Raw genomic sequence first — 23,747 nt, forward strand, 5'->3', positions numbered from 1 at the left:
ACTGGTATATATTTTTATTTATCACAATTTTATTTAAAGCGTTGGACTAGTAACCGAAAGGCTGCAAGATTAAATCCTCGAGCTGACAAGGTAAAAATCGGTCATTCTGCCCCTGGACAAGGCAGTTAACCCACTGTTCCTAGGCCGTCATTGAAAATAAGACTTTTTTCTTAACTGACTTGCCTATTTAAATAAAGGTAAACACAAAATATAATAATAATTGGTGGGAAACAGCTTGTTTACTTCTGTTGGGGCTTGTGGTTAAAACAGTAAGATCATGATGAAGTTGAACCTCCGTGGTTGTGTCTACTGCACTCTAAAAGGCACAAGTAGTCGAGCCAAGTAAGTGTCTTCTTCCACACGATTAGTAATACATTTTGGAAGACATCCGGAGTAGACCGGGGGCAAGATATGAATGAGAAGTTAATCTCAGTGCAGCATATTTCGGGAAGAGGGAGAGGTGGGCGGAAGAGGGGATTGTTCCGCGTCGATGGGCCGTGCCGGCACGCTGGTGAAGTATTAGGAGACAGGAATACGGAGTTGTCCTATCATCAAGCTCATGGTGATGTTCTACAGGAAATGTCTCTGACAGGTGTGTCTAGGATGGATACTTTGTATGAGCTCACTCGAAACAATTCTACTCACGTTGAAAGTTTTTTGTAGACGTTTTCACAGAGAGACAAAAAAGCTAAAAATGACAATTATTGCAATGTTTTTCTGTTTGGGTGCTCTGTATTTTAACACTGGTCGCTTCCATTACAGACTTGACCAGTCAAATCCTTCAAAAGGTAGAGTTAGACAGGTTATCTGTTTTGAGGTAAAAAAAAATGCTAATATTAATAAAAGGTTTAGTTTTATTCACAGTATATTTGCCGGGTCTACTGCTCAAAGATGCAAGGTCTCTAAGGTACTGTTATAATAGTGGGAAGTGCACCAGAATTTTGTCTGCGCAACATTGCCACCATGTGGATAAATTTATTATATTTCCAAACCTGGATGAAAAAGTTCACTGTATAGACATCTCTCTCTCTCACACACTCTCACACACTCTCACACACTCTCACTCTCACTCACTCACTCACTCACTCACTCACTCACTCACTCACTCACTCACTCACTCACTCACACTCACACACACACACACACACACACACACACACACACACACACACACACACACACACACACACACACACACACACACACACACACACACACACACACACACACACACACACACTTCTCGACCATCTCAAACGATGTCCAATTAGTATTCAGATAAAAGCAGCAGGAGGGGGGTGAACATCCACACTTTTTTCCCCATCGAGACTATTTATAAAATCGCCAAACCCAACGCTTTTTCTACCGTTATAAAATCAGATTTTATTGGAATACTCCTGTTTCACTTAACTATATTAGGAGACAACGACATTAGGTCTGCACCAACGAGGTGACAATTTTGAGAGATACGTGAATCACATACCCCCAAACCTGATGTGCACGTGTTGGGGAAATGGCAGGCGAGATCTGTGAGCCCTGTGAGCCCTGTGAGCCCTGTGAGCCCTCAGCCCCAGAGGGAGATGGCCGTAACATTAGAGTGGTGTCGTTTAATCGTGATTGCTTTATGGGCAGGGCTGCTAAGTCTCAACCGGGTTGGCACCGGACACTTAACCAGGGTGGACCCCGGACACTTAACCAGGGATAAGCTGGACACTTAACAATCTGTCTGGACCGCCTAAAAATAGAGCCTACTATAGAGGGATTCTTAGATGAATCAAAGGCAGCTATCGATCCAATGAGATGCTCGGGGCTTGTTACATCATATGTGGTTATCATATGTGGGACTTCTTCAATGAATTCCAAATGGACTTGTGTGTGTTGTACTGTACTGTGTGTGTGTGTGTGTGTGTGTGTGTGTGTGTGTGTGTGTGTGTGTGTGTGTGTGTGTGTGTGTGTGTGTGTGTGTGTGTGTGTGTGTGTGTGTGTGTGCGATGGTGTGCGTGTGCATGTGCGTAGCCTGGTGTAGAGGAAAAGGGAAAATGGGATACCTAATCAGTTGTACAACTGAATTCATTCAACTGAATGCATCTTCCGCATTTAACCCAACCCCTCTGAATCAGAGAGGTGCAGGGGGGCTGCCTTAATCGACATCCACGTCTTCGGCGCCCGGGGAACAGTGGGTTAACTGCCTTGCGTCTTTATGTTTAGTATTAGGATTAGGATTCGACATAACAGAATGTGCTTCTCATTGTCTGCTGTGCATTTGCGTCACCCGTCATATAGGTGGATGGGATCCTGTGCTTGGCGGACATCCTGACCGATGAGAACAGAGCTGAGTCGGCGAGGGCAGAGGCAGCGGCAGTGGTGGCCCAGATCACCTCACCCCACCACACCTCCACCCAGCACCTGGGCAGCTTCCTGGAGAGCATGGAGGACATTGTCACCGCTCTCATCAGTGAGTGCATGGCTGCTGTACTGCAGGGCTTTGATGTGGCTAGATCAGTGTGTTCATTCTGAAACACTTTAAAGGAAAAACAAGAGAACGGGCAGCTCCTTCACTTAGTTTTGGGATGGGGATACAAAAAATGTAACCACTCAAATTCAAAGGTGGAGCTATGAATGTAAGGTCCATGAGGTCAAGGTGATTTTTGAAGATGAATGTTTGTGTTTCCTCAAGAGTTGTGTGGGAGTGCCTCCTGTGGTGAGGTCTTCCTCCTGGCGTCTGCTGCCCTTGCCAACATCACATTCTTCGACAGCATGGCCTGTGAGATCCTCCTCCAGCTCAACGCCATCCACATCCTCCTACAGGCATGCAAAGACCGCCAGAGAGTTGATACTCCCTACTCTAAAGACCAGGTAGAGGACACGCTGATCTATATGTAGATCATTACTCAACCAAGACCGTGGTTTCAGTAGAGTGATTGGTTAAAATGCTGCGCTCGGGAGAGGGAGGGGACCTACCCTGTCACATATGTACAGTGGGGCAAAAAAGTATTTAGTCATCCATCAATTGTGCAAGTTCTCCCACTTAAAAAGATGAGAGAGGTCTGTAATTTTCATCATAGGTACACTTCAACTATGACAGACAAAATGAGAAAGAAAATTCCAGAAAATCACATTGTAGGATTTTTAATGAATTTATTTGCAAATGATGGTGTACAATAAGTATTTGGTCAATAACAAAAGTTTATCTCAATACTTTGCAGATCTCCTCTAGAGCAGTGATGTTTTGGGGCTGTTGATGGGTAACACGGACTTTCAACTCCCTCCAAAGATTTTCTATGGGGCTGAGATCTGGAGACTGGCTAGGCCACTCCAGGACCTTGAAATGCTTCTTACGAAGCCACTCCTTCGTTGACCGGGCGGTGTGTTTGGGATCATTGTCATGCTGAAAGACCCAGCCATGTTTCATCTTCAATGCCCTTGCTGATGAAAGGAGGTTTTCACTCAAAATCTCACGATACATGGCCCCATTCATTCTTTCCTTTACACGGATCAGTCGTCCTGGTCCCTTTGCAGAAAAACAGCCCCAAAGCATGATGTTTCCACCCCCATGCTTCACAGTAGGTATGGTGTTCTCTGGATGCAACTCAGCATTCTTTGTCCTCCAAACACGATGAGTTGGGTTTTTACCAAAAAGTTCTATTTTGGTTTCATCTGACCATATGACATTCTCCCAATCTTCTTCTGGATCATCCAAATGCTCTCTAGCAAACTTCAGACGGGCCTTGACATGTACTGGCTTAAGCAGGGGGACACGTCTGGCACTGCAGGATTTGAGTCCCTGGCGGTGTAGTGTGTTACTGATGGTAGGCTTTGTTACTTTGGTCCCAGCAGGTCATTCACTAGGTCCCCCCGTGTGGATCTGGGATTTTTGCTCACCATTCTTGTGATCATTTTGACCCCACGGGGTGAGATCTTGCGTGGAGCCCCAGATCGAGGGAGATTATCAGTGGTCTTGTATGTCTTCCATTTCCTAATAATTGCTCCCACAGTTGATTTCTTCAAACCAAGCTGCTTACCTATTGCAGATTCAGTCTTCCCAGCCTGGTGCAGGTCTACAATTTTGTTTCTGGTGTCCTTTGATAGCTCTTTGGTCTTGGCCATAGTGGAGTTTGGAGTGTGACTGTTTGAGGTTGTGAACAGGTGTCTTTTATACTGATAACAAGTTCAAACAGGTGCCATTAATACAGGTAACGAGTGGAGGACAGAGGAGCCTCTTAAAGAAGAAGTTACAGGTCTGTGAGAGAAATAAATCTTGCTTGTTTGTATGTGACCAAATACTTATTTTCCACCACAATTTGCAAATAAATTCATTAAAAATCCTACAATGTGATTTTCTGGATTTTCTTTTCTCATTTTGTCTGTCATAGTTGAAGTGTACCTATGATGAAAATTACAGGCCTCTCTCATCTTTTTAAGTGGGATAACTTGCACAATTGGTGGCTGACTAAATACTTTTTTGCCCCACTGTATGTAAACACCTTCATGTGTACACACCTGCCATATCTTCCTAATTTCCTAAGAGGGCATCCCATAAAAACAGATTTACGATAATTCAAAGTACTGTAGAATTTGAGTAAATCATGCCCAGCACTATCCGATTTTACAAGGAGGCATGCTAAAATGGGTTGAGTGTTGTCAAATATCTGGTATGCCCTGTTGACTGTGGTCCGTTTAGGTGGTTACCATCTTGGCAAACCTCTCTGTTTTGGAGCAGTCTGCACCTGAAATCCTGCAAGAGAAAGGTACGCAAAAACCTGTTTTTACCAGTATTTGATGTATGTGAATGAGACTAAACATCTACACACATGTATTCGCTGGTCATGACAGAGACATTGATTCATATCAAGGAGGGAGTTAACAGAGAGATGACAATCAGAGATTTATTTTTTTATTGCAATTCTCTTATAATCCTCAAGATGACAACGTAAACCCACATTTCTGCCATGTTGCCTGCTTCCTCAACCCTCTTAGTCTCTGTCCCCTGACTCTTTCTTGTTGATGTTGTGTATTAAAGCCCCTGACTCCATGTTTGATTTGTCTTTTTCACCTGTTTCTCACGTCTTCTGTCTGTGTGTGATGCGTCTACTTCCTCTGTCTGTCTGTCTGTGTGATGTGTCTACTTCCTCTGTCTGTCTGTGTGTGATGTATCTACTTCCTCTGTCTGTCTGTGTGTTGTTTCTACTTCCTCTGTCTGTGTGTGATGTTTCTACTTCCTCTGTCTGTCTGTGTGTTGTTGTCTACGTCCTCTGTCTGTGTGTGTTGAGTCTACTTCCTCTGTCTGTCTGTGTGTGTTGTGTCTACTTCCTCTGTCTGTCTTTGTGTTGTTGTCCACGTCCTCTGTCTGTGTGTGTGTTGTGTCTACTTCCTCTGTCTGTCTGTGTGTTGTGTCTACATCCTCTGTCTGTCTGTGTGTTGTTGTCTACATCCTCTGTCTGTCTGTGTGTGATGTGTCTACGTCCTCTGTCTGTGTGTGTGTGTTGTGTCTACTTCCTCTGTCTGTGTGATGTGTCTACTTCCTCTGTCTGTCTGTGTGTGATGTGTCTACTTTCTCTGTCTGTCTGTGTGTTGTTGTCTACTTTCTCTGTCTGTCTGTGTGTTGTTGTCTACGTCCTCTGTCTGTCTGTGTGTTGTGTCTACTTCTTCTGTGTGTCTGTGTGTTGTTTGTCTATGTCATCTGTCTGTATGTGTGTGATTTGTCTACATCCTCTGCCTGTATGTGTGTTGTGTGTCTACATCCTCTGTCTGTCTGTTTGATGTGTCTACTTCCTCTGTCTGTGTGATGTGTCTACATCCTCTGTCTGTCTGTGTTGTGTGTTGTGTCTGCTAGGTGTTGAGAGACTGCTCCAGCTGCTGGGTGAGAAGCCGTCCTCCTCTAGTCCATCGGAGGGCGCGGCGTGCGAGAGGGTCCAGCAGAAAGCCGCTGTCACACTGGCCCGTCTGAGCAGAGACCCGGACATAGCCCAAACAGCCATCCAGCTGCAAGGTAGAGGCCCTCTCAGGTCAAACCAGTCCCCATACTTTTCAACCCTTTTTTACTCTCGTATAACAGTAGTTATAGGAACTACAGGAGGTTGGTGGCACATTAATTGGGGAAGCAGGCTCATAGTATTGGCTTTAATGGATTTAATGGAATGGTAATCGAACTCAACCAAATACATGGTTTCCATGTGTTTGATACCATTCCATTGACTCCATTCCAGACATTGTTGTGAGCCGTCCTCCTCTCAGCAGCCTCCTATGATAGGAACTTTGTGTAGGTCAATCGACAACACAATTTCTAAACTGACCATGGTCTTCCATTTCTCCAGCTGTCCCTCGACTAATCGAACTGTGTCGCTCACCAGCGGAGCGGAACAACAGTGACTCTGTACTAGTTGCATGCCTGGTAGGTATATTTAATAAGTGTTTGTATGATTGTCTTTGTACAATAGTTATATTTCTGAGAATGTGTTTGAATGTGAGCCAAAAAATGTAAATAATATATTTCCTACAAACATGGGCTACACTCTGTAAAGTAATTTTTTCCCAGTGCATAAGTGTGTCTAATAACTTAATGAGAGGTTTATATCCATGGGACAAAAGGACAGCAGTCCTTGATCTGAACCAGTCTTCTCACCATAAGGAGATCCCACTATATAAGGAAGCAGGTTTTGTTGAAACATTTCACACGTATTCCTGTTCATCCTTTATCATTCAGTTCTCCTGATCATAATTGATAAGGCCAGATCGCAGGCCAGATCACTGGCCAGATCACAGGCCAGATCACAGGCCAGATCACAGGCCAGATCACAGGCCAGATAAAGAGCTCTTTAGACCGGTGTAAAAGAGTCAGAGGCTTAATTAATATTGCTGGACAGTTCTTGCACATAAGGGCTCTCTCCTTCACTGTTTTACACTGCTTGCTGTACTTACGTACATTTAATAGGATTATTGTGTATCACTATTGCCAGGGGTTATAATGGAGATTTTGTCAGTGTTGAACCAGCCTTCAAAGAGGGTTGGCTTCCAGAGAACATTTTGTTAACTAATATGTAGTAAATATTTGACATTCCCCTGCTGGAGTAGAACTGTTGTCTTGTTTCATACTGCCATGCTCCCTCTCAGTTGTACTGTAACACAGAATACTGAAGCAGTCATGCACTGCACAGTGTCAGTCAAACCTCAGCCCATCAATGAATAGCTGAAGGACTTATATCTGATAATCAGCTATATCTCCATTTGTAGTCTATATTGATCTATATCTATAGTGATCAATATTGGTTTATTCTGTGCTATGTCATACGCTACAGTGCAGTCGATTAAATAGGTGTTGAATGTCTTCACTGATCCACCCCTCTCCCTGTGCTCTGCAGGCTGCCCTGAGGAGGCTGGCAGCGGGGTGTCCAGACAGCATCGAGGCCACCGACCACCAGCAGCTGATCAAGCCCAGACTGGTGGACTCTTTCCTGCTGTGCTCCAACATGGAAGAAAGCTTTGTATGAGAAGAGAGCTTTATAGGACGATCCAGAGCGGAGGGGTTGGGTGCACAGGCACTGGAGGAGTCTCAGTGACCACTCACTCCAGCCTGAGACTTAAAAACACACAAGACAAAGGAGGGGTTGGGTGCACAGGCACTGGAGGAGTCTCAGTGACCACTCACTCCAGCCTGAGACTTAAAAACACACAAGACAAAGGAGGGGTTGGGTGGACAGGCACTGGAGGAGTCTCAGTGACCACACACTCCAGCCTGAGACTTAAAAACACACAAGACAAAGGAGGGGTTGGGTGGACAGGCACTGGAGGAGTCTCAGTGACCACTCACTCCAGCCTGAGACTTAAAAACACACAAGACAAAGGAGGGGTTGGGTGGACAGGCACTGGAGGAGTCTCAGTGACCACACACTCCAGCCTGAGACTTAAAAACACACAAGACAAAGGAGGGGTTGGGTGGACAGGCACTGGAGGAGTCTCAGTGACCACACACTCCAGCCTGAGACTTAAAAACACACAAGACAAAGGAGGGGTTGGGTGGACAGGCACTGGAGGAGTCTCAGTGACCACTCACTCCAGCCTGAGACTTAAAAACACACAAGACAAAGGAGGGGTTGCAGAAATCAGTCCCTATATCCCAAAGCATACATTAAATGCATACCCAAAAATCTGAGCATAAACGGAATTGCTGTTAATAATTACAGAATTAACATTCTCGGAGTATAAAACACTGAAACTCGGGGACATGTACATGTTGGCAGCATTCATGAAATCGTACTTATTGGTTGTAATTCATCTCATAATAACATTCATAGTGTACATGGGACCACCATGCATGAAATAAAAATAATCAGTATTTTGTGTCAGCTGCCAATTTAATGGGTTGTTCAAATATTAGAAACTACTATTGTGTTCTGTTACTTACAGATAAGAATGTGTTTAATGAGTTGTTGGTGGACATACAGTATATTCAAGGTATTTGATTACCTTATCTAATTTCGCTCTCTTGTTCAGGGGAGGTAATGATATAGGTGACTGATTTTAGTGTGCTGTTGTGAGCGGAAGGTGACTTCTAAAGTAGGTTTCCTTGGAAACAAAGTGCTTTGAGATCTATAATATTGTATCTGTATTTCTTGCCTTGGATCTAAGACATTGTATTTGCTACATAGAAACATACTGTAAATGTGTGGTAAACCACAATCTCTATTAAATTACTATTTTAAAGTATGGCATGCATGTACTGTAATAAAGGGAAGAATATCTTATAATGGAATGCTGTATTTTTTGTCACTGTCAAGACAGGTATCCATTCAGAAAGGGACCCGATTGGAACTAGGCTTCACTGCTGTGCTAAATGTGACCAGAGAAAACTAAGCGAAAGCACGAGTATCATGCCACACCAAAGGTAGAACTTGGCTCATCACAGCGAGACCACGTCAGAGGAGATTACTGTTAAATAATCAATGATGCCTTGTGTCCCTTCATAAGGCCTAATGAGGGTCCAAAGTCTGTAGCCATGCTTCTCTCACGAGAGCTGCTACAATGCCTGACGTACAGCACATCTCCAAGGAACAATGCTCCAGTTTCTTCCTTTATCACCAACAAAGATGGTGGGGGATGAACAAAGCCTTTGTCCGTGGCTCAGAGAGAGAGAGAGAGAGGAGAGAGAGATGGAGTGGGTCCAAAGGTCCACTAGTGGCTTTGAACTATCAGGTCATGGATGTTTCAGAACCATGGGGACATGCACCATTCCTCCACTAGTACAGTATGATAGTAGTGGGGAGAGCAGCACGCTTTGTATTGTCATGTGTTTGATGAAAGTTCTCTCAACCTTTTCCTGTCCTTGGAGAGACAATTGAGGCCTTTCTCTCTGTGTCTGTTGCCTCATTTCACCTTAGGGCACAGGCTCAGCTCCGACTCTTAACTGTGGCCCAGCGTTGAAACAGTCAAGGCTGTGTGTGGTGTCTGCGAGGAGACATAGGGCTGTGTTCAGAGAGCTTTGTGATGGACTCTGCTCCTGCTCTCTTTGTTGGAACCAAATTAAATATGTAGAGAGTGTGAGAGAACGACACAAAGAGGAGAACAATACACAGAGGAGAACAGGACACAGAGGAGAACAATACACAGAGGAAAACAGGACACAGAGTAGAACAGGACACAGAGGAAAACAGGACACAGAGGAGAACAGGACACAGAGGAGAACAGGACACAGAGTAGAACAGGACACAGAGTAGAACAGGACACAGAGGAGAACAGGACACAGAGGACAACAGGACACAGAGGAAAACAGGACACAGAGGAGAACAGGACACAGAGGAGAACAGGACACAGAGTAGAACATGACACAGAGGAGAACAGGACACAGAGTAGAACAGGACACAGAGTAGAACAGGACACAGAGTAGAACAGGACACAGAGGAGAACAGGACACAGAGGAGAACAGGACACAGAGGAGAACAGGACACAGAGGAGAACAGGACACAGAGTAGAACAGGACACAGAGGAAAACAGGACACAGAGTAGAACAGGACACAGAGGAGAACAGGACACAGAGTAGAACAATACACAGAGTAGAACAGGACACAGAGGAGAACAGGACACAGAGGAAAACAGGACACAGAGTAGAACAGGACACAGAGGAGAACAGGACACAGAGGAGAACAGGACACAGAGGAAAACAGGACACAGAGGAGAACAGGACACAGAGGAGAACAGGACACAGAGTAGAACAGGACACAGAGGAAAACAGGACACAGAGTAGAACAGGACACAGAGGAAAACAGGACACAGAGTAGAACAGGACACAGAGGAAAACAGGACACAGAGGAAAACAGGACACAGAGGAAAACAGGACACAGAGGAGAACAGGACACAAAGGAGCTGAAAAAACTGGTTCTTTGATTGTAGCTATTTTAGCCAGGACCACAGCCAAGTATTGCAGCCTACAGATGTATGAGACTGACATTCAGGGCTCGGTTCAATCCATTTGGCCTTACAGCATGATTGAAATGTAAAAAATGAGTGTTGCCGGCTCAATAGGGAATATCCTTTAAATTTCAAGCTCACTATCTGTAACGCTTCAGTGATACAGATTGAACAAAGAATTTTCAGTCGAGGTTGAATAGATGCAGTGAGACACTTTCCCACCAGTCGGTATTAACTGTCAGGAGGAAGATTAGAATAGTAGAATACACAAGGTGCATTTTCAGAATTTGATTGTGCATCAGCTGTTTTCCTCTTGTTATCAGTCAGTCACTGATAGTGAATTAGCCCATGTCAGCTAACGTGTCAGCTAACATTCTGCTTAGTTAGTTTAGCGGCCAGCTATCTAAAGTCATTATAATGGTTGAATTACCAGCCGGGGGGGGTCCCCTCTGATTTTGTTAGTCAGTCTCACTTTTTTCCGTCTCGGACAGAGATGGATATACTTAGGTTAGATACACACAAACCGCATGGACCGCATGAGAAAGGAATGTACACAACACAACAACAAGAGAGAGGGATAGAGACAGTTTGTGAAAGTATGCATTAGTAAAATGATTTTGTCAGACAGCTCTGCAGCTAGCCTACTGAAATAGGATGACTAAAGACAGAGAAGTATTGGGAGTACACCGACTGTTTGGCTGCTATTGCCTGAGCAGAGAGGATCTGATGACTTTCAAGAATACAAAATTATATAGTTATATACACAACTGAAACATTTAATTATCTCATAGTAATTTCCTATTTTTCCTATTGATGTCTACCCAATGCGGACCTGACAGAGACAATGGAATATTTCAATGTTTTTTGGCCCCAGTGATGTACTGGACCGTAAGCACTACCCTCTGTAAGGCCTTACGGTCAGATGCTGAGCAGTTGCCATACCAGGCAGTGATGCAACCGGTCAGGATGCTCTCGATGATGCAGCTGTAGAACCTTATGAGGATCTAGGGACCAATGCCAAATCTTTTCAGTCTCCTGAGAGGGAAAAGGTGTTGTCGTACCCTCTTCACAACTGTCTTGGTGTGTTTAGACCATAATAGTTAGTTGGTGATGTGGACACCAAGTAACTTGAAACTCAACCCGCTCTACTTCAGCCCCATCAATGTTAATGGGGGCCTGTTCAGCCCTCTTTTTCCTATAGTCCTCGATCAGCCCCTTTGTCTTGCTCACATTGAGGGAGAGGTTGTTGACTTGGCACCACACTGCCAGGTCTCTGACCTCCTCCCTATAGGCTGTCTCATCATTGTCGGTGATGCCTACCACTGATGTATCGTCAGCCAACTTAATGATGGTGTTGGAGTCGTGCTTGGCAACGCAGTCGTGGGTGAACAGGGAGTATAAGAGGGGACTAAAAACAGACCCCTGAGGTGCCCCCGTGTTGAGGACCAGCGTGGCAGATGTGTTGTTGCCTACCCTTACCACTTGGGGTTGGCCCGTCAGGAAGTCCAGAATTCAGTTGCAGAGGGAGGTGTTTTGTCCCAGGGTACTTAGCTTAGTGATGAGCTTTGTAGGCACTATGGTGTTGAATGCTGAGCTGTAGTCAATGAACAGCATTCTCACATAGGTGTTCCTTTTGTTCAGGTGGGAAAAGGCAGTGTGGAGTGCGATTGAAATTGTGTCATCTGTGGATCTGTTTGGGCGGTATGCAAATTCGAGTGGGTCTATGGTTTATGGCATGATGATGTTGATTTGAGCCATGACCAGCCTTTCAAAGCACTTGGTTACCAACGTGAGTGCTCCAGGGCAGTAATCATTTAGGCAGGTTACCTTCGCTTTCGTGGGACTATGGGGGTCTGTTTGAAACATGTAGGTATTACAGACTCGGTCAGGGAGAGGTTTAAAATGTCAGTGATAACACTAGCCAGTTGGTCCACACATGCTTTGAGTACACATCCTGGTAATCCGTCTGGCCCCGTGGCTTTGTGAATGTTGACCTGTTCAAAGACCTTGCTCACATCGGATACAGTGAGCGTGATCACGTAGTCGTCCGGAACAGCTGGTGCTCTCATACATGCTTCAGTGTTGCTTGCCTGGTTGGGAAATGTACATGCGGTCACTGTGGGGACGACGTTGTCAATGCACTTTTTGATGAAGACGGTGACTGAGGTGGTGTACTCCTCAATGCCATTGGATGAATTCTGGAACCTATTCCAGTCTGTGCTAGCACAACAGTCTTATAGCGTAGGGTCCTTGTTATCTGACCCCTTCGGCCTTAAGCGAGTCACTGGTACTTCCTGCTTTATTCTTTGCTTGTAACCAGTAATCATGAGGGTGTAATTATGGTCAGATTTGCCAAATGGAGGGTGAGGGAGAACTTTGTATTTATTTAAATAGGCAATACAGTTAAGAACAAATTCTTATTTACAATGACGGCATACAGCGGCCAAATCCAGACAACGCTGGGCCAATTGTGCACCGCCCTATGGGACTCCCAATCACGGCAGGTTGGGATACAGCCTGGAATCAAACCAGGGTGTCTGTAGTGAGGCCTCTAGCACTAAGATGAAGTGCCTTAGACAGCTGTGCCACTCGGGAGCCCAGAGATGTGTCTCTGTGTGTGGAGTAAAGGTGGTCCAGAGTTATTTCTAAGTTTGCCTGCGTTAAAGTCCCCGGCCACTAGGAGCGCCACTTCTAGATGAGCATTTTCTTGTTTGCTTATGGTCTTATACAGCTCGTTAAGCGCGGTCTTAGTGCCAGCATCGGCTTGTGGTGGTAAATAGACAGCTATGAATAATATAGATGAGAACTCTCTTGGTAGATAGTGTGGTCAACAGCTTATCGTGAGGTATTCTACCTCATATTCTACAATGCCTTGAGACTTCTATAATGTTATACATCGCGGACCAGCAGTTATTGACAAAAAGACACATACCCTCGTCTACGATACGTAGCCTCTCTATCCTGCCAATGCACAGAGAAGACAGCCAGCACTGTATTATCCGTGTCGTCGTTCAGCCACGTCTCGGTAGAACATAAGATATTACAGTTTTTAATGTCCCGTTCGTTTTCCAATGATTGCACGTTGGCCAATAATTGTTTTATTTATTTAACCTTTATTTAGTAGGTCCTATGATTGAGTGTAGTCTGGCCCAGGTGTGTGAAGGCACTGGAGCAATGAATCGCCCTTGCTGTCTCTGTCTGGCCGGTTCCCCTCTCTCCACTGGGATTCTGCTTACTGGTGCTCTTCCATGCCGCCCCAAGGAGGGGTGTGTCACTTGAGTGGGTTGAGTCACTGAAGTAATCTTTCTGTCCGGGTTGCTCCCCCCCTCGGGTTCGTGGGCTCTTCGTGGGCTGTACTTGGCCTTGTCTCAGGATAATAAGTTGGTGGTTGAAAATATCCCTCTAGGGGTGTGGGGGCTGTGCTTTGGCAAAGTGGGTGTGGTTATACCTTGCCTGTTTGGCCCTGTCTGGGGGTATCATCGGACGGGACCACAGTGTCTGCAGACCCTTCCTGACTCAGCCTCCAATATTTAGGCTGCAATAGTATATGTGTCAGGGGGCTAGGGTCAGTCTGTTATATCTGGAGTATTTCTCCTGTCTTATCCGGTGTCCTGTGTGAATTTAAGTATGCTCTCTTTAATTCTCTCTCTCCTTTTCTCTCTCTTTCTCTCTCTCTCTTTCTCTCGGAGGACCTGAGCCCTAGGACCAGGCTTCGGGACTACCTGGCCTGATGACTCTCTGCTGTCCCCAGTCCACCTGGTTGTGCTGTTGCTCCAGTTTCAACTGATCTGCCTGCGGCTATGGAACCCTGACCTGTTCACCGGACGTGCTACCGTGTCCCAGTTTTCAACTTTCTAGAGAGAACAGGTGCGGTAGAGATACTCTGAATGATCGGCTATGAAAAGCCAACTGACATTTACTCCTGAGGTGCTGACCTGTTGCACCCTCGACAACCACTGTGAATATTATTATCTGACCCTGCTGGTCATCTATGAACATTTGAACATCTTGGCCATGTTCTGGTATAATCTCCACCTGGCACAGCCAGAAGAGGACTGGCCACCCCTCATAGCCTGGTTCCTCTCAAGGTTTCTTCCTAGGTTCTGGACATTCTAGGGAGTTTTTCCTAGCCACCGTGCTTCTACACCTGCATTGCTTGCTGTTTGGGGTTTTAGGCTGGGTTTCTGTACAGCACTTTGTGACATCAGCTGTACAGATCAGATGTAAGTAGGGCTTTATAAATACATTTGATTGAAATTTTAATCAGCCACGAGAGAAAAGTACTTTTCAGAATGACTGTTCAGGACCTTTAACAAAGAAAAGTGTGGACCCATATAGATACTGGGCCAGTGTTAAATGTGGACCAATATAGATACTGGGCCAGTGTTAAATGTGGACCCATATAGATACTGGGCCAGTGTTAAATGTGGACCAATATAGATACTGGACCAGTGTTAAATGTGGACCCATATAGATACTGGGCCAGTGTTAAATGTGGACCAATATAGATACTGGACCAGTGTTAAATGTGGACCAATATATATACTGGACCAGTGTTAAATGTGGACCAATATAGATACTGGACCAGTGTTAAATGTGGACCAATATAGATACTGGGCCAGTGTTAAATGTGGACCAATATAGATACTGGACCAGTGTTAAATGTGGACCAATATAGATACTGGACCAGTGTTAAATGTGGACCAATATAGATACTGGACCAGTGTTAAATGTGGACCAATATAGATACTGGGCCAGTGTTAAATGTGGACCAATATAGATACTGGACCAGTGTTAAATGTGGACCAATATAGATACTGGACCAGTGTTAAATGTGGACCAATATAGATACTGGGCCAGTGTTAAATGTGGACCAATATAGATACTGGGCCAGTGTTAAATGTGGACCAATATAGATACTGGGCCAGTGTTAAATGTGGACCAATATAGATACTGGGCCAGTGTTAAATGTGGACCAATATAGATACTGGGCCAGTGTTAAATGTGGACCAATATAGATACTGGGCCAGTGTTAAATGTGGACCAATATAGATACTGGACCAGTGTTAAATGTGGACCCATATAGATACTGGGCCAGTGTTAAATGTGGACCCATATAGATACTGGACCAGTGTTAAATGTGGACCAATATAGATACTGGGCCAGTGTTAAATGTGGACCAATATAGATACTGGACCAGTGTTAAATGTGGACCAATATAGATACTGGGCCAGTGTTAAATGTGGACCAATATAGATACTGGACCAGTGTTAAATGTGGACCAATATAGATACTGGACCAGTGTTAAATGTGGACCAATATAGATACTGGACCAGTGTTAAATGTGGACCAATATAGATACTGGACCAGTGTTAAATGTATATACTGTATTATATACTGTATTCAACACTGGATCATTTGCTGTGTCACTACTTTCTCCCAGTGTACAAAACTGGATATTTCCATCCATGTAAAAGCTCTGAATCCTAAGTAATTAAACCACGTGCTTGACACGCCTCACTTTGTTTGGAGCCGACTTGGCCCTCACTTTGCCCCAACATCAGCCAGCACCAAGGTGAATCACTTATCTGCTATGACACCATCTCTAGGCTCCAATAATTCCACAAGTCATGACAGCCTTGTGATGTATCAATCAGTAATCAATCCCATGTAGAGCTTAGACATAAAGGGCTTCTACCTCTTTTATCTGTTCAGCTGCAGCATACAGGGTACCTGTTGTTAAAAGACTTGATTAGATTCCCTTGATTTAGATACTATTTCAATTATGTTTGGACATTGTTCATAGTGTCTACGTCAGGGGCAGTGGTAATAACAATAGGTGACCTTATTAAAAGCTAAGCTGAGTTTATTTCAGTTAGGCTAACTCTCCACTCTGGTCGAGCTGGTGTATATATGCATATATAGGGGATGCTGGCCCATGTTGACCCATGTTGACAGCCAAGTTGGCTGGATGTCCTTTGGGTGAACCATTCTTGATACACACAGCAAACTGTTGAGTGTGAAAAATCCAGCCGCGTTGCAGTCCTTGACACACTCAAACAGGTGCTCCTGGCTCCTAATGCCATACCCCGTTCAAAGGCACTTAAATATTTTGTCTTGCCCATTCACCCTCTGATTGGCACACAATCCATGTGCATGTGTGTCTAATGGCTTATTAAACCAAATGGGGAAATCCATTTGGTGCTTAAAAAGAACGTACATAAAACATGAAAACACAGAAAAATAAACACAGAAAAATATACAACTATTTTCATAATGTTTGAATGTCATTAATTACAGCATCTTAAACATAGCTGATGTGTATTGAAATAGAATAACATGAATATTATAATGCTGAACATGTCAAAAACAGGTTCTGAGATCCCAGGCCACCACACAGGTTTCAAGGGATTTTATTTAAACAATAATCTTGGGTTCACACCATTCACACCAACAATGCATTCAGTCCCAGAAATAGCCAATCCGGCTGGAGGGTAGTTAAGATGGCCACCGCCACCACCCGTCAGTTGCTCATCTGCCGTTGGTACATTTGTTGGTAATCAGTAGCCTTATAATCAAATGTATTTATAAAGCCCTTTTTACATCATTGACTTCCTCCACTGTCCCTGTCCACATACCGGGCTCAAGCCAGTGATCCTCTGCTCACAAACACACGTGACCTCCTTCCTTGTCAACGTACCAACCATTTGAGCTATCAAAAAAAATCTAATTCAATAGCTCAATCGATGACATTTCAAACTAGCTGAGGAGTGAGCTTATTGTACGTTCTTAACTTTGTTAGATATGTACCTGGGGGAGGCACCGATTCTCATTGAGGCAGATCTTCTCCCCAGTTATTCCAATGAACCCGGGACAGGACAACTCCGATCTTCAGTCAATTGCACCCAGTCGCAGCAGTGTAGTCGGTTTGGTTGAAATGTAAGCTACATACAAATATATCCCAGAGTATCTTAAATGTAAGGTCTTCAACCCTTCTCACAGCGTGAACCCATCTTTTCCGCTCTTCCATGTTGCTCGGAAAAGCATGGAAACTTAGGTACGGCTGCTTTTGTTATTAGTATATAGAGGTTTGCTACACTCGGTTACCAAGGAAGGGACTGGAACTTGTCCCAACAAACGATACTTCCACATTCCGAAATCCGTAAGTATGATAATCACCTATTTCACTGTGATAGCAAGGCGTGCCTGTTGGCATATTTTCCATCATTATCCAGTCTTTTCTGCAGCACCCTACACATACACTTACCTCTTCACTCTGGAATGATGGAGTCTTGACCACCCACCCGCTGTCTTCCACTAAACAATAATTGTGGAGAGGAGTGAATGGACTTGATATCGGATAAAGACAATTATATAAAGTCCATTCACTCCTCTCCACAAATCAATCTACATAAAGAAGCTTTGGATGTCATTGATCATGTAGCGCCAGTGTTTTGACATCTGGCTCGGAATGATGTTTCAAAAAATTTGTGTCCAATGGTCGATACAGTGTCAAGTGCGAGTGTTGAAAGTATTCTTCTGTCATTAGCCCAAATATTGGGGAGCATTTATGTCCAGTCTCAAACTTGAGACCAATTAAGGCACGTTTCACCATTGGTTTGACAGCTAATTAAAATATTAACATTTTGTTTATTTAGTTTTACTTGGGTCCTTGGTGGTATTGTCGCCATATGAGGACCCAGAGGAATTTTAATTGCTTTAATACACTTAAACATCAACACTGCATTAATCAGAACATGTCTGTGGTCACAGTGTTTGGTCAGGGCCAGTAGAGGGTAAAACCTTGCACGTAACTGCACAGCATATTCTGGAATTGTTGTTTTGCTGTTTTTATCTCTGTAAAAGTTTCAGATTTGCAGGGTGACTGAAAAAAAAATTGCATATACTATTTCAGCAGACTGAAATGTTGCTTCAGTTCAGGAGCGTTTTAAGAAACCAAAACAGTGTAGTATAATGACAGGGACACAGCCTGCATATTGTGTGTGCATTCCGCCAGAAGTCCAGTCATTTCATTTAGTAATGTATTTGCTATGTAATGTAATGTATGGGACTTGAACTTGGAAAATACAGTACATAGCAATGGCAGTATATGTTTGTTCTTGAAATATTACCGGTGCTATCCACGAGCATCGCAGCCTACCCTACTCCTCTAAATGAAATGACTGGACTTCTGGCGGAATGCACACACAATATGCAGGCTGTGTCCCTGTCGTTATACTACACTGTTTGCGTTTTTAAAACGCTCCTGAACTGAAGCAACATTTTAGTCTGCTTTTGGTTCAGTAAATTCCTCATGGACTGCCTTGAATATTTGTGATTGTTGCCTGAGTGCTTTTTGAGTGCAAGAGTAGACTAGCATGGGGTCTGGCTGTGAGGTTTGAAATTGATTCTGAAATAACTCTGCATTGTATTCTCTGATTAAATGTGTGCTGTAATGTGTGTCACAAAAAGTGTACCTTAATGTCTTAACATTTTCGTCTTGTACTGGAAGAAAAACAATGGGGATGATGGCCACTGCTCAGCAAATGAAAAATGGTGAAAAAAATGTAGTGGGACTTACTTTCACTATCAAGAAAAAAGGGTGGAACTTGATTTAAAAAAGCATTTATTATATTGCCATTTCTATAGAAATATTAAAAACAAACCAAAGCCAATGAGTTTTTGACCAATCAGATTGTGTGCCCGGAACTACCCGTTTCATACCAAGTGTTTTAAATGTTGTTGTTGCTATGGGTTTCAGCAGACTACTCTACGTTTCAGCAGAGAGATCTGTCTCACCGAACACATCTCTTGAAATATCGAAATAAAATCACTCCCCACACAAGACCGCTAGGTCTCAAGTAAATAACAAAACACCTCTAATCAAATGAGTAACAAAGAACAATCTGGAAGAAGTGTTTAATGACCATCTAGCCAGGCCAATTTTATTCTTTCACTTCCCACATTCATCTGTTCTTCCCCAGACCACACCCAAACCCTCTAAACTTCGTGCAGACTCTCCTCCTTCCCTTGGCAGTCTGTCCCTGGGCCCCTTAAAAGACCACCAGAGCATGTCTCCTCCACTTAGTGTTGTCCCCCCAGAACCAACCCCTGAACAAAGGTTTTCACCCCCCAATACAAGGCCCTTGCTTCCCTCTCTTTCGTTCACTCTAACGTCCCGGAGGATGTGTGTTTCCCTGGCTCGCTTGCCTACATCAATGCCGACACAGTGACTGAATTGTAATTTATCTTCTGGATTGTTGTTCTAACTGCTTACAGTTACTGACTGCAGGGTATTCTTTTGAATACCACATACGGTAATAATGCCTTTAAACAAGTAACTTCTGTTTGGCCTCCATTTTGATTAGTGAAAAACCAACATGTTTTGGTTTGAAGTACAGTACAAACTGTAGCAGGAAATAGTAAGCTGTTTTGATGAATGCATTAACACCGTTAACATTTGACAAGTTTGGATTTTGGAGAAAGGTTTTACAGTAGCCTGTTTCTTCCACAATTATTAAGCTCTGAAAAGCAACATATCTCTGTCTGACACGCATGTTACAACCCTCATGTCCCAACTTCTCAACAAAAACAAGCATATGTTTGGTTTGTTAGATGGCCCATGCCGTGTGTTAAATGGAATGGTTGAGTTTCTGAGAATGGGACCCAAATCCTGCTAAACCACTGTCACAATCAGTAACTTACAGTCAATGGACATAGTCGGAGGACTTCATTTGACATTAAAGACGTACAACAGCAACTCACTTGACTTTGGTACAAAACAGTCTATTATATCACAGGTAGTTAGAACAGCAAAGTTTATTAGAAAAAAACATAGCTATGTTTGTAGTCATAGGTAACCAGAACGTGACGACACCTAAGTTCTTTGACCACACTGTGCTACTTTGGTGAGTAAAAACTTGTGCCTCCTACCCTTTAATTTTCCTGAATGCACTAGATTGAAGTGTTGGGGAAGCTACTCTGAAAATATAGTTTACCAAGCTACCAATGACTTCGCACTGGTAAAAGTGAAGCTGCACAAAACCTACCCTTAAGAAGCATATGGTGAACTTAACTAAAGTTACTTTGAAAAATGAGTTCACAAACTACTTAGTGAAAGATGATCATGTGTAAATCTGGAATGTCATAGACAACAAATCGCAAGAACAGATCACTTTGGGCTCATATGCTAACAGAATGTGGAACTTAGCCTATTAAACACAAAAACAAGGTTTCAAGTGAGAATTCAGCAGGTCTGATGCCCCCCCCCCAAAAAAACATTATTGCACAGCAAATTCTCCAGCGTTAAATGAACACTGAGAGTGAATCATTTAACACTGCGCCCGTGTTTACACGGGTGCACACTTTCCATTCTTATTAAATTAACACTGTGCTTAGTGTTGACTCTGTTACCCTTTGTCAGTGTTAGGGAATTCACACTTTTAGTGTTTTGCAATAACACCTCATATGGTATTTTTAACACTGGGGAGGGTATATAGTTTGCACCAGTGTATTTCTAAACAAAGAGGTCCATATCTCTTGACAAGGTCACTCGTTTTGGATTAAGGACATTATAACATATTATACTTCTACATGCTCTTATGTGAGCATTTACAAAGACTTCAGGACTGGCAGCAGACATACGTTAATGACTAACGTTAACGTTAATTGCTTACACTGAAAGTGAATGCTTAGACGAAAGCATCAAAACCTTAACCTTTGCAACCATGCCTTAAGCAAAGGCACCAAAACCTTAACCTTTGCAACCATGCCTTAAGCAAAGGCACCAAAACCTTAACCTTTGCAACCATGCCTTAAGCAAAGGCACCAAAACCTTAACCTTTGCAACCATGCCTTAAGCAAAGGCACCAAAACCTTAACCTTTGCAACCATGCCTTAAGCAAAGGCACCAAAAGTACAAGCTAATTTTCTGCTTTGAACTTAGTTTGCAATTCTCCAACACACTTTGCACTTTGTTTGAACTTTGTTTGCAATTCTCCAACACACTTTGCACTTTGTTTGAACTTTGTTTGCAATTCTCCAACACACTTGCAAAACACTACACACTGTTTCTTACATTAGACACTTCTATTCAAAATGCAAAACATGCCTGAAATTGGCAACACCCACACACACATGAAAACACTTATACAGTCATTGAACACCAATTAGTCTGAGCCTTAGCACTACAAATAGACCTCAGGTAAGCTCACCTCTTTTGTGAGAACTTTGCAAATATGTAGGCAGTGAGAGCGAGAGGAAGAGGAAGAGGAAGAGGAAGCGGGAGAGGAGGAGGAGGAGGACGAGGACAAGAACAAAGGGGACCAGGCAATAGATGGAGACATATTTCCGACAACATTAGGGTCACTTTACAGGACCATGGCATAAATCATGGCCTGAAGATGAGGGAGGCAGAGAGTCCAGCCCAACCTGAGTCGCTACACGGTAGCATCCATAATACGGACATTTAGACTAGAGAACAACAGGTATGTCTAACTTTCTACACTAGACTGTACCTATGTAATTGTTGCACATCATTCTGCATCACAGTACAATACAATGTAGTCCTACAATATTAGGTCTATGCTCCTCATTGAACACAATAAATAGGTATAGTACTGTGAAGTACATGTAATACAGTTTTGATGTTTCTGTGTACCGTATGTAAAAAAGAACCTAACCAATGACATCACATTCTTGCATTTTCTACAGAACTGCCAGACGACCTCCTGAGGGTGGAAAGCAACGTCTGTTCACCATGAAGAGGAACTGGCCATTGTCAATCTAGTGTTGACAAACAACACCATCCTTCTACATCAACTACGAGAGAATCATTGCAGGATCATACAACATTCCATAATATCAATCATGTCAGTATGTCGACACTCTGCCACGTCTTGGGTCAACACCAACTTATGATGAAGCAGCTGGAGATGGTTCCATTTGAGAGTAACAGCGTTAGTCAAAGACCTTCTCTGACTATGTTCAAGTGTCACTGTACGATACTGTAATACAGTAATGGCAGTAGATTGTGCCCTATTGGCACTGCATTGATACATTCAGACAAAGCAGCATGTGACCTAGGCAGGTGCCCCCATTCTGGGGGTGGGGGTGTCTGCGGAGGTACCTGCCTTGCCTGTAGCTTGCAGCTTTGACTGAATGTGTCTGACCCAACCCACCCCCATCCTTATGTGAAAATGTAGACATTGTAGTCCTGTGTTTTTGTGTTACACCATATTCACGGTACAGTGTATGCATTTTCTGTTAGAGTCCTGGACTTTGATGCAGCTGCACAGCCTCATGAGTTCAGCTTCATCAATGAAAATTGATTCAATCTAGCTAAATCCAGGTGTCGGTGCCGAAATGTCATAGGACAAAAAAGCCGTTGTAAATGTCCCTGGGCAGCGAGGGGGAAATATCACCTTGTGTGCCGCCATTTTTCTGCAAGGAGTTCTCCATCACCATGCCACCCTCGGTCTCTACAATACTGCACACATTATCATATTTCTGGATGCATCACCATGCCACCCTCGGTCCCTACAATACTGCACACATTATCATATTTCTGGATGCACTACATAATACAGTTGTACAGGATGGACCAGAGCAGCCCAGGTTTGTTGTCATCTGGGATAATGTTGGTTTCCACCGGGCTGCTCTGGTCAGGGACTGGTTCACCAACCACAATAACTACAGTTGTATACTTGCCCCCTTTACTCCCCATTGCTCAATCCGATTGATGACTTATTTTCGAATTGGCCTTGGAAAGTGTATGACCGCCAATCACATGCCTGCCTGTCTCTGCAAGCAATGGAAGAGGCATGCGGAAACCTTGTGTTGGGGTCAGTCCATGGCAATATTTTCCCCATTGCCTAGCCAGGGATGACATTGCTTGTGATGTGGACGAGATGAGTGTAAATAGAAGGCGGGATCCATAAACCATCCACCCAATCCCTTACAATACTATTTTTTGTTTACCATTGCACTGTAATTTTACTGTAATTATTTGTTTCTGAGTTTACAGTAACATATTGTTGTCACATTTGTCGTAAGGATTGGACCAAGGCGCAGCGTGATATACGTACATTCTCTTTTAATTAATGAAACACTAAACAAAACCAACAAAAGAAATGTGAAGCTATACAACTTAGTGCAGACAGGCAACTAAACATAGTCAAGATCCAACGACACAAATTAGGAAAATGGCTACCTAAGTATGATCCCCAATCAGAGACAATGATAAACAGCTGTCTCTGATTGGGAACCATATCAGGCCAACATAGACATACAAAAATCCTAGACACACAGTGGGGCAAAAAAAGTATTTAGTCAGCCACCAATTGTGC

General features: G+C 43.6%; 1 protein-coding gene across 1 annotated transcript in view; it reads left to right on the forward strand.

Moving 5' to 3' along the window:
* LOC139406428 (protein inscuteable homolog) overlaps positions 1-7,835 on the forward strand; it is an 81,481-nt gene extending 73,646 nt beyond the window's left edge. The window contains exons 8-13 of the mRNA XM_071148987.1: positions 2,284-2,455; positions 2,678-2,856; positions 4,682-4,748; positions 5,834-5,989; positions 6,315-6,391; positions 7,359-7,835. Coding sequence (XP_071005088.1) covers positions 2,284-2,455; positions 2,678-2,856; positions 4,682-4,748; positions 5,834-5,989; positions 6,315-6,391; positions 7,359-7,487 — 780 coding nt within the window. The 3' untranslated portion in view covers positions 7,488-7,835. The remainder of the gene's footprint in view (positions 1-2,283; positions 2,456-2,677; positions 2,857-4,681; positions 4,749-5,833; positions 5,990-6,314; positions 6,392-7,358) is intronic.
* Positions 7,836-23,747: the final 15,912 nt, after the last annotated feature.

The sequence above is a fragment of the Oncorhynchus clarkii genome, chromosome 4, assembly GCF_045791955.1.
Source record: "Oncorhynchus clarkii lewisi isolate Uvic-CL-2024 chromosome 4, UVic_Ocla_1.0, whole genome shotgun sequence".
Taxonomy (NCBI): Eukaryota; Metazoa; Chordata; class Actinopteri; order Salmoniformes; family Salmonidae; genus Oncorhynchus; species Oncorhynchus clarkii.